At 47.8% G+C, this 17,113-nt stretch overlaps 1 protein-coding gene across 1 annotated transcript in view; it reads left to right on the plus strand.

Moving 5' to 3' along the window:
- Positions 1-3,232: 3,232 nt before the first annotated feature.
- The window catches only part of LOC149357782 (anaphase-promoting complex subunit 10-like), a 28,895-nt gene continuing 15,014 nt past the window's right edge, over positions 3,233-17,113 (plus strand). The window contains exons 1-3 of the mRNA XM_089584949.1: positions 3,233-3,334; positions 8,790-8,896; positions 8,984-9,146. Coding sequence (XP_089441075.1) covers positions 8,794-8,896; positions 8,984-9,146 — 266 coding nt within the window. The 5' untranslated portion in view covers positions 3,233-3,334; positions 8,790-8,793. The remainder of the gene's footprint in view (positions 3,335-8,789; positions 8,897-8,983; positions 9,147-17,113) is intronic.

Below are 17,113 nucleotides of genomic sequence, written 5' to 3' on the forward strand. Positions count from 1 at the left end.
GACGCAGCGGACTTAGCACGCTTCGCTGCTAACTTAGCTCCGGATGATTGCGCAGAGAAGCAGCACGGAAGTTTTTTCCCAAGTATGATGTGTTGCCCCCAAGGATCACAGGAGCCTACTTGGCGGGCATTCCATTATATGTCCATAGACAACCATCTACAGCCGACGCCTAGAGAACCGCAAGCCCATTTTCCATGCCTGAGTTGCTTGCAGCAACAGATGAGGCCCGTCGGAAGACTGAACCCGGTCTAGACTCCATTCAGTACGAGGTGTACAAGAACTTGAGTTCCGCTGTACTCCCTCAACTCCTTGCCACAATTAACAAGGTATGGACAGAAGGCGTCGTACAAGAAATTTGGAAATCGGCTATTGTGATCCCCCATCTCAAAGCCGGAGAAGCTGCCGACAGACCTCGATAATTTTTGGCCTATATCCCTTAAGAACACTTTGTGCAAGCTTACCAAAAAAATGCTGGCCACACGACTGCCGTGGTGCCTTGACGGTTTCTATCACCCCGCCGAAATAGGCTTTCGGAAGTCCATAGAATCATAAGATGAATTGGCTGCCTTGGCGTCAACAGTTCTAGAATCAACTCGCAGCAACAATGTACAGTCTGTCAAAAGTAACAAGGCTGCATGGTTTGCTTCTAGGTCGTACAGTGGAGCCCTTACAGCATCCCTGAAGCTGAAATGGTCGTTAAAGGTAAGTACTGAGGGTCTTCTTACCTTCCAAAACTTTTTGATCTTTAGGAAAGCCACAAGGGCTCCACTATACAAGCTAGAAGCAAACAATGCAGCCTGGTTACTTTTGACAAAGACTACGTACTGTACTGGCCATGGACTTCGAAAAGGCGTATGATAATATTAGTCATGCTGCTATCCTGGAATCCCTTGACATGCTGCATTTCCCCGTTAGAATGCGCAATTTTGTAGAATACTTTTCGGAAGGCCGACACTTTGCCATACACCTCAGTGGTGAGACCATGGTATCCTTTGTGCCTTTTCGCGGTGGACCCCAGGGATCGGTATTGTCGCCAACATTAATTAATCTTACTTTTATCCCCTCTGCTTGGCGCTTACATGGTGTGTCTGAAATTAAGTTTGTATTGTACGCTGATGACATCGCTGTGTGGAGCACCCACCACGACCTGTTGACTGAAGCCTCCGCCCTACAATCAGCCATAGCTAATACGTCGAGTTGTGCTTCTTCCATTGGTCTTCAGCTTTCAGTAAGGACAACTGCGTACGTGTTAGTATCCAAGCGCTGGGGACGCCGTAAACTCGCTGTTACACCATTTTGTCTCCATCTATCTGGAGCTCCACTTCAAAAAAGTTCGACCATAAAAATCTTCAGCTTAACAATACACGAATCCGGAACAGGGTCTGCTTGGTTTTGTCGAGCTAAAAAACAAGGGATTCAGGCGTTACGTCTGATTAGACGCATTGCTCCTAAAACAGGCGGCGCCCGCTCCCATGTTGCGCGGCAGTTGGTGCGGACGGTTGTGCAACCGCGCCTTGTTTACCAAGCCCAATTCCACTGTTTGACGAGGACTCAAGGGAATCCCCTTGAAGCTGTTAATCGAGAGGCAACGAGGGTCATCACTTGTCTTCCACGTGTCGCGCTGTTCGTGGCGCTTCAAGAACATGCGCAGCTGAGTACACTAGATGAGCAGATGCAACAAAGACGTTATGCTCGCCAGCTTAAGACTAACCTTGTACCACGCAACGTGTGCACTCAGGACGTATGCTTCATCGCACTCCATTCTACAGCCACGTCTTCCAGTTCTCCCTCCCTGGCATTTTGTGCAGCTAAGCCAGAACAAACCAATTTATCTACGTCGGCCATCATCTACCCTCGCGCTGGCGTCGTTTCGCGAACGAATTACAGAAAAAGACGCCCATCTGCCGCATGGCTCAATCGTTTTATACGTTTACGCAAGCATCTAGGCCTGCGAAACGACTGAAATTTACTGCCCTTGCAAGCCTGCTCTGAACAAAACGTCCAGGTTTCTCCTCCCAGAACCTCCTTCCTCCTTCTGTGCGGAAATGCTTGCGGTTCCAGAGGCACTTTACTCTGTGGTCGCCGTTCCCCTGCTACCTGCGGCTCGCATTGTCATCCGCACCAACGCCCTTCACGTCATACGCCTACTACGACACGTCAGTCGCACCCCAGGCAATTGCCAGGACATCCATTGCCTCGCGGCACGCATCTCGCAGCAAATCCGTATTGAATGCGTCCCACGAGACCTCCTGAGCTCGCAAAGCCGTGCAAATTCGTCGACCCGCCTTGTGACACCAACCTCATCTTGTGACCCCAACTCTGGATGACACCACCCTCCTTTTAACAGGAAAGAAATACCTCTGGTACCGCACACGTGCTCTAATCCCTCCGTGTGCGGTAACCCTCCCCCGTGGTCTTACCCGTGCAGAGGAGGTTGCGCTTCTTAGCATCCGGGTAGGGGTTGCCCTAACTCCAGCCGTGACATGAAAGTAGCCGCCATTCGAAGGTTGGTACCCCCCCGGGTGTCCAGTCTGCAAGAACCGAAATCTTGAGGCCGAAATTCACCACCTGCTGTGGGTTTGCCCAGCGCTGAAGCCGACAAGAATTCGGCACCTGTTGGCAAAGGGTCCTTCGCCCAACAATATTGCTTCATACACCGCATGAACACAAGCACCTCATCATCGTTCACTGCTCGATTTCTTTAGGTTAGGGAATCTTTTCTCATTTATATAGACATCACATCCTCATCTATCATTAAGTTCAGTTTTGTGCTCTGAGGCTATCAACAACACTTAATTAAAAAAAAAAGCTCTTCAGTACGGAGTCAACGTTTGTAAGCCGTCTTACAGCGATAGCAGATGCGGGGCCTAGCAAAACTCTTTCCGTTCAATTTATTATGTTTTATTAAACCACTTACTTACTCATTTTTCTCTTGCCGTCGGCGCCAGTCTCTTCCTCTGAGATCGTCTAGCACCGGAACCATCTCGTATTCACAGCGGACGTGCCATGTACGGCTGTGTGGGGTCTATGCGGAGTCTTGCTTTTGTTCTCTCCATGGAAGAGGATACCCTTCGCGTTAGAGGCCCCTTCTCGCCACGCTGGAATCCCGTGACGCGAGGGGAGGGGTGGGGGAGAAGACAGCCGAGCGATGTATTTGTATCTGGCTTTTTCCTCCCCTCTTCCTCTGCAGGTGTATCGCTGCGGCAGAACCGCACCAGTACGCTGAGCTAAGGGTCGTCAAAGAAGTGCGACCTGCCAGCCTCTCTTCAGAACACCCTCGACCGTGGAAACGGCTGGACACGTGGGGAAGAGCGCCGTGACGTCGAAGGAAACCGTAAGGCCTCCTCCGTTTACGTCCATGGGACGTTATCTTTTCATGAAGGCTGTGAGTTACCAACGTGCTTACGCGATCAAAAGTTTACGGGACGCGAGTGTGCGGAAATAAATGATTTTTTGGAGCACTCACGTAATCCAGCTGCCTGAAATGCGCAGAGCAGTACCATGCGGCTGGGTTGCGAGGCAAAGCTAGAATTTTTTTTTTTTTTTTGCGAGAACGCATGCCCAGTAATTTTTTGATCGTGGTAGCACGGGCTGGTCCTGCCGAAAACAGGTTGAAAGCCTTGTCGATTTCTCTGTGTATTAGGTGCTCGTCCCTAGGGTGGTGCCGGCAGTCAGTACCTTCACCGTTGTCAGCAATGAGGGCTCAGATATGCTTTTTTAGCGCATCAGTGGTGGAATTCAACTGGCATGTTTATTTGCTGATACTAAACAAACCCGGACTATCTTTTTTGGTAGCATTGCTAAGAATATCTGTGGCTTCCGAGTGCAGCTCAAGGCCCGCTATGCTCGCTGTCATGGGTGTGATCCCCAACTCAAATCCTGATGGGGCCAAAATTAAAGCAGCCTGTACTATCGTTCTCAGTATGAGCTGCAACAGACAAACTGTGTGCAGGGGTCAATTCTAGAAGCACTACGAGCCCAGAGCTACTGAAATTTCCTGCATATAGCCGTTGATGCAAGAAAAATTGTTGATTGAATGATTGCGCAAGTTGGTTGCTCTGTCTGTAAGTCGTCGCAGGCTAAACTCCTATAAACCATAAACCATATACTTTCTCATATAATGCCCATATAATGCTCACTGACATCCGACCTCGGGAATGGTTTGTTGTAGGCTAAATGCCGATTTCAGTATACAGGGTTAAAAAATAAAATATTTGAGGTAGGCCAGGGAAACCACTTACATACATGTACCAACCGGCTTGCGCATCATAGGCAATTTTTTGTGTTGGAATTAATTAATTAGCAATTCAGACAACTTTTCTAAATTCGTAAATATTGCGTTTAGGCAGAAAATGTGAATAGCAAAGTTGGAGAGCACCTTGAGAAACCCCCATTCCATTTGTTTGCGGTAAAGAAAACCTCACGTGTATCTTTTTTCCGAGCTCCAAAAAAAGCCCGCGAAATACAAAAAAATCACGTGACTAACGCGTTCGCGCGCCACGATTGTGCTGCTCTCAACCGTGGCTTGAGTGAACAAAATCAGCTGCTGGCAAGGCGCGACGGCCTCAATGCGCCCGATATGTCAACGGTGGTTGCGGCGCCCGCGCAACCCAGTATGCAAGCGTGACGGTGCAAGTTGTGAGCTATGGAATGGCCAAAGGTGACAAACACAAATTCGACCAGTTTTATTCGCCACTGAGAGTCAAAAGAAGATAGGCAAGTATACTTATCTGCTTTTGCCTCTCGGTGGCGAATAAAACTGGTCGAATTTGTGTTTGTCACCTTTGGCCATTCCATAGCTCACAACTTGCACCGTCACGCTTGCAGACTGGCTCGCAGGGCGCCGCAACCACCTTTGACATATCGGCCTGCCGGCGCATTGAGGTAGTCGCGCCTTGCCAGCAGCTGATTTCGTTCACTCAAGCCATGGTTGAGAGCAGCACAATCGTGGCGCGCGAATGCGCTAGTCACGTGATTTTTTTTGTATTTCGCGGGCTTTCTTTGGAGCTCGGAAAAAGATACACGTGAGGTTTTCTTTACCGCAAACAAATTGAATGGTGTTCCTCAAGGTGCTCTCCAACTTGCTATTCAGATTTTCTGCCTAAAGTCAATATTTACGAATGTAGAAAAATTATCTGAATTGCTAATTGATTAATTACAAAACAAAAATTGCCTATGATGCGCAAGCCGGTTGGTAGATGTATGTAAGTGTTTTCCCTGGGCTACCTCAAATATTCTATTTTTTAACCCTTGGCTAAAGTTAGCGGGGACACCCTGTATATGTGTAGTTAATATATCCTATAGGTGTAGCTCAAACGATTCAAGCATTCACAGCCAGCGCAGTAGTTGCCAAGTTCGTATATCGACAAACCAGGTGAGGCGAAAGCTGGTTGGCCCATGGCTCGCATTTTATGAAATATTGGCGAGAAAAATTACGCAGTAATGAGGGAAAAAGACGCATTTTCATAGTATCATTCCGGGTCAGCGCCAGAACGGATAGAGAAGTGTTGAAGAAAGGGAAAGAGAAATAATAGGCCTTACGAGTCGGGCAGCTACACGGCTTGGTCACGAAAGACGTTGGTGCGAAGAACGGAGAGCTGCGGTATCCAGACTTCCAGGCAGAAAGAACATTTAAAAAGCATAACTTCGCATCAGTCATCTCTGCGTCAGGGGAGAGTTCTTGGCTATCCGCGAAATTCAATTGCATTTGGAATCTACAGATTCCTGAAATCCCCAAGTGTCCATATATCGATTAATCCAAGTGACTACCTAATCTTCCGCAAGTTTCAAGAGTTAGTCGGAAGCGTTCTTATTTGTTGGCAATCAGCCAAACCTGACATATCGCTCGAGACTCGAACAGTAAGAAAAGGAAACACGTTAATTGGCGATAAATTAGGCGCTCAGCAGCTCCTCCGTCTTTTGTACGCATCATTGCATCATTCAACATGACCCTCATAATGATTTGACTGCGCTCATTTAATGTTTTCCGTGTGCTTCAATTATTTAAACACGTAATATGTATAAGAATCTATATATCCTCACAGTTCCTATTCTACAACACCAAAAGGAGGCGCAAAACACTTTCATATATCTGTTTTGTGCAATCCGGCAGTATTACAATCCAGTTCCTTCCCCGTACGAGTAGGCACAAGCGGTTACGGTGTGCCAAACAGCGTATGTTTCGTCCCGTGTCTGTTTTCGCCCTCTCGTCAGGCCGCGGAGTCCTAACCTCTCAAACCACAAGTTTTCACAGGAATAAGAGCGAGACGGACTCGCGAATAGGAGTTCATGCCTTCTTTTCACCCCGAAATAAGCAATGGTTACTGAACCAACGGTGCTCGCTGACTTGCGTCGAATGTTGCAGAAAAAAATTCTTGTGACACTGCGAACAGCCAGCTGTGTACACTGTCCGCGTGTATCAACGGGAACGAAATTTTACAGCAGTTATTCTGAATAAAACTTTTCCACGGGCCTAGATAGTAGATGGTCTACTAACAAAGAAACGTGGTTGGTATTTCTCACCTGTCTGGTAAGGATGATTACCGAACGGCCAGCACCTTAAACAATGCGGTACCAAGTGTTTTGGAGAATGGTGACTCATACACTGAATGACTCATACATCAACGTCTAGTTAGTCTATTCCATGAATGTCTGCATGCGTTTTTTGGTACTGAGTGCGTGCGGTATTGGCTTGTTTATGTTTTTGGCGTTGCGTTTTGGGTTATCGGCGCCATATACTTGTATTCCCACCCCTGTCATTGCCCAGAAAAAAATATGGGCTGCAGCATGTATACATAATAATAAATGCACCAACACTGATCTCATTTCGAGTTAATGATCAATTCTCTATCTCCCTACCATATGCTAGCCGTTCCGGTTAGGACATATTTACAGTGTAATAAATATAATTAAAGTGTATTACATATTTTCATTTTCATCGTATTAAATGTATGCCATGTGTAAAAGTTCCCGCTGGCTGATTTGAGACTGCGCCTGCTCCTGTGAAGCGACGGTCCCGGGTGCTAACCCTTGACCAGGACTGTGCTTTCTTTAACTACAAAAGTCCTGTGGAAACTGTATAGCCTGCCTCTGTAGCCTCTGTACTCCATCTTGGAGGATTTCACTATAAAGATTTGACCGAACTCAGAATGACTGTTTCATAGCCCACGCAGACGTGAGGAATGCCTGCGCAGCTAACTGCCTATATTTTTAATCATTTCACAACATTAACTCATTTATTACCTCCGCATTCTCTGTAGGCGCTTGCCAGCGCTCGCTCAAGGTTACAGCGTCTTGTCCGACCATTCGAATGGAAGAGGCAGGAGCGCGCGACTCGCGCTCTGGAAATGCGTTGCGATGTCGTATTCCTTGCTTTATTTCATTAGTATGGCCTTCTAGTACGCTGCCCTGAAAAGCGGCGAATACGAGATATCGTAATCGAGTGCAAGTGCCTCGGAAAGCGAGCGAGAGGCGGCTGCCAGCCACAAATGAGTCGGCAGCGTGCTGAAGCCGCGACGGCGCCTATAACGGCACACTCCCGACAACCGGTACATGTTGAAAAGGTTATAATCCTGTATGACCATCACCATACTGTTTTCAGATACATGCATAAATTGCCAATTTTGTGTAACAAAGTGTGCAGCAGTTATACCTACTCTCAGTATGCAGCAGAAACTTGGAGGCTAATGAAAAGATGTAATTGAGTTGAGAAGAGCGCAGCGCACTATGGCAGGGAAAATTGAGGTGTAAGGTTACACAGCAAAACAGGGCAGTGTGTCAGACAACAAACGCGAGTTAGTGATATCCTAGCAGAAATCAGAAAGAAGTAATGCTCAAGGGCAGGTCATTCAAGTAGTCTGTTCGTTGTGCTTTGAGTCTCTTTGATGAAATATCAGACTACAGCGTTTCGACCTGAATAGCGGTTCCCACGATGTGGCAGCAGTCGGATACAAATTAACATCACCACTGACCGCCACACAGAATTTCTCCATGATGAAAGGTAATCGTCTGTTGAAGGTTGTTGAAAACTAAAGAAAAAGTACACCAGCAGATGAGATTATGAGCTCAAGAATTTCCATGGCGGTGGTTTGTTTGATATAGCGAAACATAAAAAAAAACATTTTCGTTTACTGTTGAGATTGGTCAGCGGAGTAATGCAGGACGCCGTGGACCATGAGCGATTGTTTCCAACTGCTAATTTTCTAAACATGTATACTACTATAAAAGGGATACCTTCACGCGATGGTACACCAAAGAGGTGAACGATTGCGTTCAGTAATACTTGGTTTTATTTGCTGAATTCACGGCGTTTTTAAGTTCTAAATAAATCGTGTGGTTCGAGGACTGTTTCTGGTAACGGTTGAAAAAATCTTTAAAAGGTATGTGTTTCGCCTGGTTTAAAAAGTACCGTTCCAGCATAAATTGTCCTGTGCCCGGAAGAGCCACAGAAGCGAACACGAGTCATTCATAATCATCGTCTTGTCTCATCGCATAGCAGACTGAATACTGTGTGCCCGCGGACAGGCCACATTGCCCTTTTGCGCGCTACCTTAGCGTCGTGCTTTTAGTTGTGTGCCATGTATCTTCCCAGTGTGGTCGCGCGCAACCCGTTTGCTTTTCTTCAGTGTAACGATAGCCGCCCGTCAAGCAAGGGCTTCAAAACCATACGTCAGGGAAATCTACTCACGCGTGTGATCCTAGCTAAAGCGCTGGCGTTTAAGGCCGGCGCTGCGGAGAGTCGGTGCTTTCTGCTGGTTAACCCATTCTTTCCTCCACTCTCGTCTTATTAGGGCCATGAACGCTTCCTCTGCTCCAGACCTCTCGAGTTTGGTGAGGCAGGGCGACGTGCGCGAAGTGGGATTCGATGCTGTGTGGTCGGTGTCGTCCTGCAAGCGTGGTAAGCTATGAGGCACCTCCCGACCGTCACGAACGTCGTGTCCTGGCTGGGGATTCTGATGTCTCTTGTCAACGCACTTTTTCGCAGGACATGGCGTCGATCGGCTGCGAGACAACTGCCTTGATACATACTGGCAATCGGATGGGGCCAGACCGCACCGAGTCAATATTCAGTTCCCCCGCAAAACGACAATACAGGCGATCTATATCTACATCGACTACGATCGCGACGAGAGCTACACACCTAAAAGGTACTCGGATTTTGTCACTCTCATCGACATAACTAGTTCACGCTGTTGCACAGAACGCAGAAAATATTTTATGCGGGATGGGTCACATGGTTTTTCGGACTTTTGGTGTCACGAGCAAATTTGCCACGTCTATTTTGTGCCCGCAAGGGTTTTCGTCCAGGAGTGATCGTGCGGCTATCTTTCTCATCGACTTTGAGTCCAAACAAGAGGCTGCTCTGAATCATCATCACGATTCGCCGCTTTACTAACAAAGGCTTGGTGCACAAAAGCGCCTCGTCGAAACGGTGTTTTCTTCTCGCATTACTACGCTTTCCCGTTGCACTTCATATCGATTCCTCTGGAACCGTATCCAGGGGAAGAAAAGCCGTCATGTGCTGAATTTGAAGCTAGCACTTGCAGGCACGGACGGATGCGCCACAATGCAAGAGATGTGCAGTTCGGTGAACGCTCATGTGGCCAGAAAATTTTCAACCCCTTCCTCACGCACGCTTTCCCACGTTCCAAGCTGCAGTTATTTTAATGCTGCCACATCCTACAATGTCTGCCGGCGCAACGTTTACGAAGAAACTGCTGGGGGTCTTGGACCTGCATCCAGCGCGCGTGGAGATGCGCGGCGGCTACGTGCGGCGACAGAGCTGCGTGAACGTGCTCCCGTAGCTCTCCACTGGAGAGAAAAAGAAAAGTTGTTTTAACGTGATGATTAAGTAGACGAGAATGCGTACAACTGTACAAGAGAGGATGCGTGCCACTTTGTCTCAGGAAGAAAAAAGCATGTTCACCCGTGTAGGTGGTGTAAGATTTAAATATGTACGGCACCCTAATGTCTGCTGTCCATGTTTTTTTTTTTTGCCCGCCGCGGTGGCACAGTCACTTTGACATTCGGCTGCTTGTATCAAAGTCGCGCTACGGAATTCAGCGCCCGCATTTCGCCCAAGTCGGAGGGGAAAGACGGCCGTTTGCTGTTCATGTCAGACCTTGTTGAAGAAGCCAGGCAGTAGAAAGTATTCGGGAGCCCTCCATTACGGCATCTCGCGATGATCACGTGCAGCTGCGCGACGTCAGAAGCGCATATTGTGCCATTGTTGAGGCAGTTAAGTGGCGCTGTCGTGTGCGGCTGACACGGCTGATAAGCAGTCGTGTGCAGCTTCGTGACCTCATGATCACGCAGCATGCTCAGCTAGGCTGGCACTGTTTGCTTGCCTCATCTGTCAATCGATCTGATCGTCTGCTTTCCCCGTCTTTCCTTGGCTTCCACCTTTCCCAAGATCAATGCTTTTTTTAATGCATCCTGCCCTCTCATTGTGAGGCCACAACACTTGTGCTCTACCTTCAGAATTTCACGTTGCAAGGAACGCTTATTAGCGGTAGAGAATTGGATGAGGGAACTGCAGTGATAGATATGAAAGAAGCCAGCACTCACTGAAACCAAGGAAAGCACAGGGGATTTTTTTTTTGCAGGTGGTGATACATGAACACACTCTGAAAGAAAAGGCTGAACAGCTGCCGTCGTAGCACAATTGTTTGTAGGGTAACCAATGGACATGGTTCCTCTTCCTCCGCCTTTTTCCAACATTTCAGTATGTCAACTCTTCCGCTGCAGTAACAAGGAATTAACTCTTCAGCAGCACACTTTGTTAACGCTAATAATCGGGAATATGAAAGTTCTTCGTATTTGCGCCCTTTCGCCTTTTTCTCTAGTGCCTTTACCTTCCATATTCATTCATCCATGCACCGTATGCTACCTGCTGACCATTCTTCCACCGTGCTGCTGACGTCGCTGGTTCTTATCCCGCCGGCAACATATGTTCTTTTATTTTACTTTTTACTGAGTTATCCTTCATGTAAATGGTGATTATGCTTTAAACTTCCCACTTTCATTAAAGTCAGCATTAAAAAAAAATTCCTGTGCTTATTTTGGTTTGGGTAATTATTCTGTTATGGTACGATTTCTGTGTGTTTATGTCTATTTTCGCACCGTGGGTTCTGCGGAAAGCAACAGATAAAGTCGAAGCGAACAGAGTACTTATAAACGAAAATTGTGGGTATGAGGGACGCTGCAATCGACGGCTCTAGGTTAGTTCAGACAATATGGTTTTTTTACTCGGCGCTGACATCCCGCTACACACTGAAATTTTTGCTTTTCACCCGCATCTAAATGCGGCCGGCCATCGTGCCCACGATTTCCACCCGGGATCTTGGGACCAGTAGCCGAGGGTCAAAGCCATCGATCCACTGCGGTGTGTTCAACGTAATTAACGAAGAAGGGAGTTGCAGGAAGGATGGAAAGGAGCGGGAGGTTCATTGTGACACTTTTACGATGAGGGCCATTTTACAGAGTCCGCGCAGAGCTGAGCTCCAATGTAACCCCACACGGCTGGCGTGACGCCGGAGTGATAACGCGAGATAGATTGGAACTACGGAGAAGATGATGGATTGAGATAAGACAGAACTAAGGAGATCGCAATAGTGGGACTTTTCGTGACGCAAAAAGCTTTCACCCGGCCTGGCGCCAAACCACCTCCCAGCTTAAGATAACAAAAAGGAGATAGAGGTACCCAGAGCTAGCGCGATTCCAGAGCCATCCCAAGGCCAACGTGAGAGCTATGGTGTGGTGCTGTGATGAGGCTGCGTTATTTTGAATAAGATGAGCAAGTGGTTTCGTATTTGTGCTGGAACTATGGCCGACACAAAAGCTGTCGGCCGCCGCGACGCGCAGCAACGCGTAAGTCGTCGGCGCCGCAGAGGATGCTCTGTCGAGCGCGCTGCAGAGTAGGAGGTCGATCGGCGCCGAAACCAGACTGAGCATCAGCGTCATATGATGAGTGCCCGCTAAACATTGGAGAAATGTGTGCTGTGCACCCGTTGAAGGCGCTACCTCGCTGACCTGCCAGCGCATTTCAACCGGGGCTATCTGCAGCTATACGTGAACGACGCCCTGGTATTTTTGAGCGACTTCAAAATGACTGGTATTTGTGAGAGACTTCTCTACCCTGTGTAAGCAAAACACCAAAGCAGCCCAGCGCTCAGTAAACCGGCTCTCCCAGGAAATTTACACGCTAAGCAACGAAGCTTAGCAACGTCTGTCTTTTTATTCGCAGATTAGACTGTATTATGTGACACTGAAAAGCAATGACCGATGTGCGGATTCAGTAGTGTGTAAGTCCAAGCGTTCCGACCATAGCTCGTGGCGAAGTAACAGCTGTTGTGTTCATTGGCCTGCGCAGGTCTTTCTATAAAGGGGAGACGAAGTTTATGGTACTGCCTTTTCATGAGTTCTGGGCAGGAGGGAACAATATGGGGTAAAATTACCGCCCTCATACTAGGTCACCTACTGGCTCCCTTGCTCCCTTCTTTCCCGAGACCCAATATTAGAAATAGATGTTTTCACTCTGGTCCTGGGTAGGACCGGCCTTTGCCAATAAGTTTCCAATATTGGGCCGATTACTGCCCTGCTTGGGTTTGTGCTCGCCTATGGCTGTGCTGCACCTTTACCTCACCCACATGGGTAACCACGCGCTTTGACACACGACCCAAACTTTGCGACGAATAACGCCCCTGAATGCCGTGAACTACACTCGCGAGTTTATTGCCACGACTCGCTTACAACCTCGTGGCCCAGCTGCATTCCATATTGTGCGGAAGTCAAAAGCAAAGGTAAAAAACGCGATATCGACATACAGGGTATTCGAATTTATACTTTTAGGATTTTTAAAACAAATACAATGAGAACTACACAAAAGTTGTTGTTTCTTAAATTGGTTGTACTTCCAGGCGGACACAAACTGTGAGGATAATTGTCATCCTAATGTTAATAATTAACTAAATACAATAACCAACATTTAATTGACTGCAGTTAATTAGCATGCAAGTTTGTATTGAAAACTTCGAGGTTGTGGCATTTGATGAATATTCTAGTTAGTACAATTTTAGCAAAGCACCTGTGCCTTGAGATAGGCGCGTCTAAAATTTCAGCCCAATCCTTCTAATTACTCATGCCAGAGCGCGCCATCCAGCATGGAGCTCCTCCCCGGTGTGATGCAGCTGTTCCCTATGGCACTCCGTCCGACAAGAATGTGGACCGACAGGCGGCGGTGATTACTCCTCGTTCTTGTCCAGGTAAACCGAAGAATGTGTGGTCGACGTGAGGCGAGCCGGCGCCGCCTCTATTTGTAGAATGCCAGCCGCATCGACCGCTTCGCAATGGGAGCCGTCGGTACGCCTCATTTCAGTTAGTTGCTGCGCTGCAGCGCTAGCCGCAATGATTGATTGATTGATTGATTGATTGATTGATTGATTGATTGATTGATTGATTGATTTAGTGAAACAAGCTTTATTTCCGTCAGAAAAAGGGCGCCTCCCTCCCCGCCCCTGGGAAGACGAGGAGTCCTGCGGCCGTGGATTAGAGGTTCCCAGGCAACCCTTAGCTTGTTGCGGCTTCTTCTGCCAGACGGATGGTGCGTCGCTGGATGGTAGGATCCACGCTTCACAGCAGGGTCTCCCAGATTTCTCTACTTACTATATTTGGTCCCACCGCTGGTATTGTTGGCACGTCTTAATTATGTGGTCAAGGGTCCTTTTCGCCTCACTGTGTTTGCGCTGATCATTGTCCCTATGCTCTGTTTGCACGTGAAACGCCCAGACCGGGATCATGGAGGTACTAGTTTGGAGCCGCCTCCATGCGACAGCTTCTTTATTTTTTAAGCCAGAACCTGGCAGGGGTACCAATCTACGTGCCAATTGATAAGGGTTGATGATTTCCCCGCAATTTTGCAGACACTCGTCGTATGCCCAGTGTGCGGGGGGCTCGACGGCTACCCAGAAGTAGAGAGGTTGGGCTAGCTTGTGAGCCCCCTCGTTACCATGTGTGGCAGCGTGCGCGGGTGTCCAAATTAGCTCAATTTTTCTGTTCAGCGTTCTTTGGGTTAGCCTATCCTATCATTTTCTAAAATTTTGGTCGACAGTTTTGCTGTCGCTAATTATGAACTTGGCTTCCGTTCCTACGCAAGCGAGCGTTACCCTAACTTCCTCCGCAGTTTATATGTTGCGGCCTCTGATGGCTGCCACGGAAAGCGGTGCCCCTCGGCCATCAACTACCCAGGCTACTGCCGCACCCTTTTACCCTTTTATTGGTCCTTTCAAAAAAAGGTAAATAAAACATAAAAGAAAGAGAGAGGATGCCTGGACCAGCAATGCTTTGCCAGGCTTAACGCCAATTCAAAATAAATTAAAAAGAAATAATTGTTCCAAAGAAGAAAAAAAAATTAAGCGAAAAACAGAGCATAAAAAAAAACTAAAAAAAAAGAAAACAAAAGTATCGTCCCAATAAAAGTTAGACGCAGGCAGAGAGCCAAAGCACAGCGTGCAGTCCGCGGAATAAATAATAGTAATAAAAAAAGAGAAAACCCAAGGCACTGCAAAGTCATTGTCACCGTAACAGTCGAAGAAAGCACTGAGCGCCGGCCACAAAATAAAAATCAGAAAAATAAAAACATAATCAAGACAAAAGAAAAAACCAAAGTCACAGTCACGCAGTCAAGGACACAGTCACAGTCACGCAGTCAAGACAGAGTCAGTCACACAGTCAAGGACGTAGTCACAGTCACAGTCACGCCTCGTCAAAGCCACCTACGCTCAATAAAGGAGCACGGGGTGCTCCGCTGTGCAAAGCTTGGGGAAGAGAGATTAGAGGAAAGAGAGAAATCAGCGTGAATAATTTGGAATTGTACTATTTATGCGATGAACCATTTGAAGGAGAAGAGCACAAGTAGCAGGGTTTCGGAGAACGGAGGGGTAAACACATGGTGTGATGTCCGATGAGCAAAGAAATTTTAAACGAGAAACTAAAGAAGCAGTAACGGAACAGTCCCGGAAGTAATGACGGATATTTTCACATAACAATCCACAGGAACAAGTTGAAGACGGAGACAGGCCAAATCTTTTAAAATAGAACGGAAATCTACCATGTCCAGTAAATAAAGTTATTAGAGGATTCCTGGGTAGACGAATAGGGGGAATATTATGTGTATCAGGGATCCAGTTGAATAGTTCAGTGCCACCATTATTCTCGCGCCAAAAAATGCTCCATAAAAGAAGTGAAGAATGATGCAAACGGGAACGCACGCAACGACGTGAAAGGGTAGAAATATGTAAACTTCCAAACTGGCCGGCACTACCAGCAGCTTGGTCGGCTAACTCGTTTCCAAAAATTCCGGAATGACCCCGGATATGAAATAAAAGAAATGGGGACGCACCCGTTCTGCCACTCGCCGCATCGACATAGGCGACTCCCTTCGCTTCCATATTTTCGAATATTTCGCTATTGATCTTCGGCTCTTTTAGCCTTTTTTTCTACGTTAAAATATGGATGCATGTTAATAAGGAAGGGGGAATTGCCATTGCGTTCCTGCTTTCCCTGCTAATTTCGACTTTGGTTTGCATCCCTCTGTCTGCTTGAGTTCCACTTTTACAAGGGTCATCCTACCCGTCTCGGTCGTAGTTAGTCTAACTAGGAGACGTGCACTGCTTCCATCAATTCTGCCCACGTGCTGTGCACCCCGAGTTCGAGCAGCCGCTCGGTCGAGGTGCCCATGTGCATCCTGAGCGCCTTCTTAACGCGTCTCCGGATTAGGGAGTCTAGTTAATCTTTCTCTCCGGCCTCGTACAAAGCTACGCGATGCAAACTCTCGGGCTCTTGAGGAGGATCGCGTCAAAAGAAAGAGGCCTCAAGGAGAGAAACTTACTATAACTGATCCAGGCGTACGTAATAAATAGCATCGGTTACGCGACACCGTGCCTAGCCGATGGTAGCACTGCTTGCGTCATGCTTGCACATGGGCGCGCCTTGTTGATTTCTCTGTCCTACTCCAACCGACGAGCCTGGCCGACTGCTTCTGCGGTTTCGAGAAATTATCGACTATTACAAAAACAGGCATTGCCAGTTCCCTCCACCGGCAAAGGGGCTGCGGGTGCTCCAGTTCGACGGCGCAAGCTGCCCTCGCACGCCGGGCTCGTGATGCGGCGGCATCCCGTACTATAGGGCTGCGGTCGAAGAAGAATCCGGCTCATCCTCTATATTCGATTAATAAAGGTTCGTTCTCTCGCTCCTACACCACGCGTCTGTCAGAGAATTGCTTCCTACCCCTTTCTGTGTAGCTCTCGTTTCATCCGCGGCGCGGTGCTTTTTCCAGCGTTTATCGGCTCGACCGGCACCTTTGCTCGCTGTTCGCAGAGGTGGGCTGAGGCATTCTCTCTGCTTACAGGGTCTGTTCTGAAAGTAGTAGGACTGGTTTTTTTCCTGGGCCAACGGGTGGACGAGAGGCGGTCTGCGCGTGCAGGATCGTTGAAGGGGGAAGTTGAGTTTCCCCTTCATGTGGTGACGAGAGGAAACACTTGTTGGTGATGAATTCATGGTTCAGAGTCGCAAACAGTCACGTTACTCGATGGCGGGACAAGAAGGTTAACTATTTATTTACACAAAATAAACGAGAAGAAACAAGCAAGGAGAAAACTATTTACAACATGACTGACACGTTATTACACAAAATCAGCCCCACTTCACCGGGAGCGTTCCGTTTTAAACCTTCTGTCTCCGCCCTTGGCGGGGACAGCAACCAATCAAATACTGGGGAAAGGATGCGAGCCAATCAAATGCCTAGGAAAGGAGAAGTTTCGAGCACGCACACAAAAATTACGAGGAACTTTAGCTGCTAAAGTGGTGAAAGCCGAAGCCTGAGAGCTGCATTCTGCTACGTGATTGTTCACTGCACATTTTGTTGGTGCATTAAATAACTGCCAATTAATGACGCTTAAGATTCGCCTTTAGGAGTGGAACGCGACAGCGTGTTGTAGCGCTGCCACGGAGTCCAAGGAACGCCACCACCCGTTCGGCGCGATGTGTTGCCCTTTGAACGCAACGCTTTTTGAGGAAAGGAAATGGGAGTGTAATTCTCTGTCATCTCGTTGGACAC

Source organism: Amblyomma mixtum, chromosome 3, assembly GCF_055824585.1.
Source record: "Amblyomma mixtum isolate Tamu chromosome 3, ASM5582458v1, whole genome shotgun sequence".
In the NCBI taxonomy this organism is placed as follows: Eukaryota; Metazoa; Arthropoda; class Arachnida; order Ixodida; family Ixodidae; genus Amblyomma; species Amblyomma mixtum.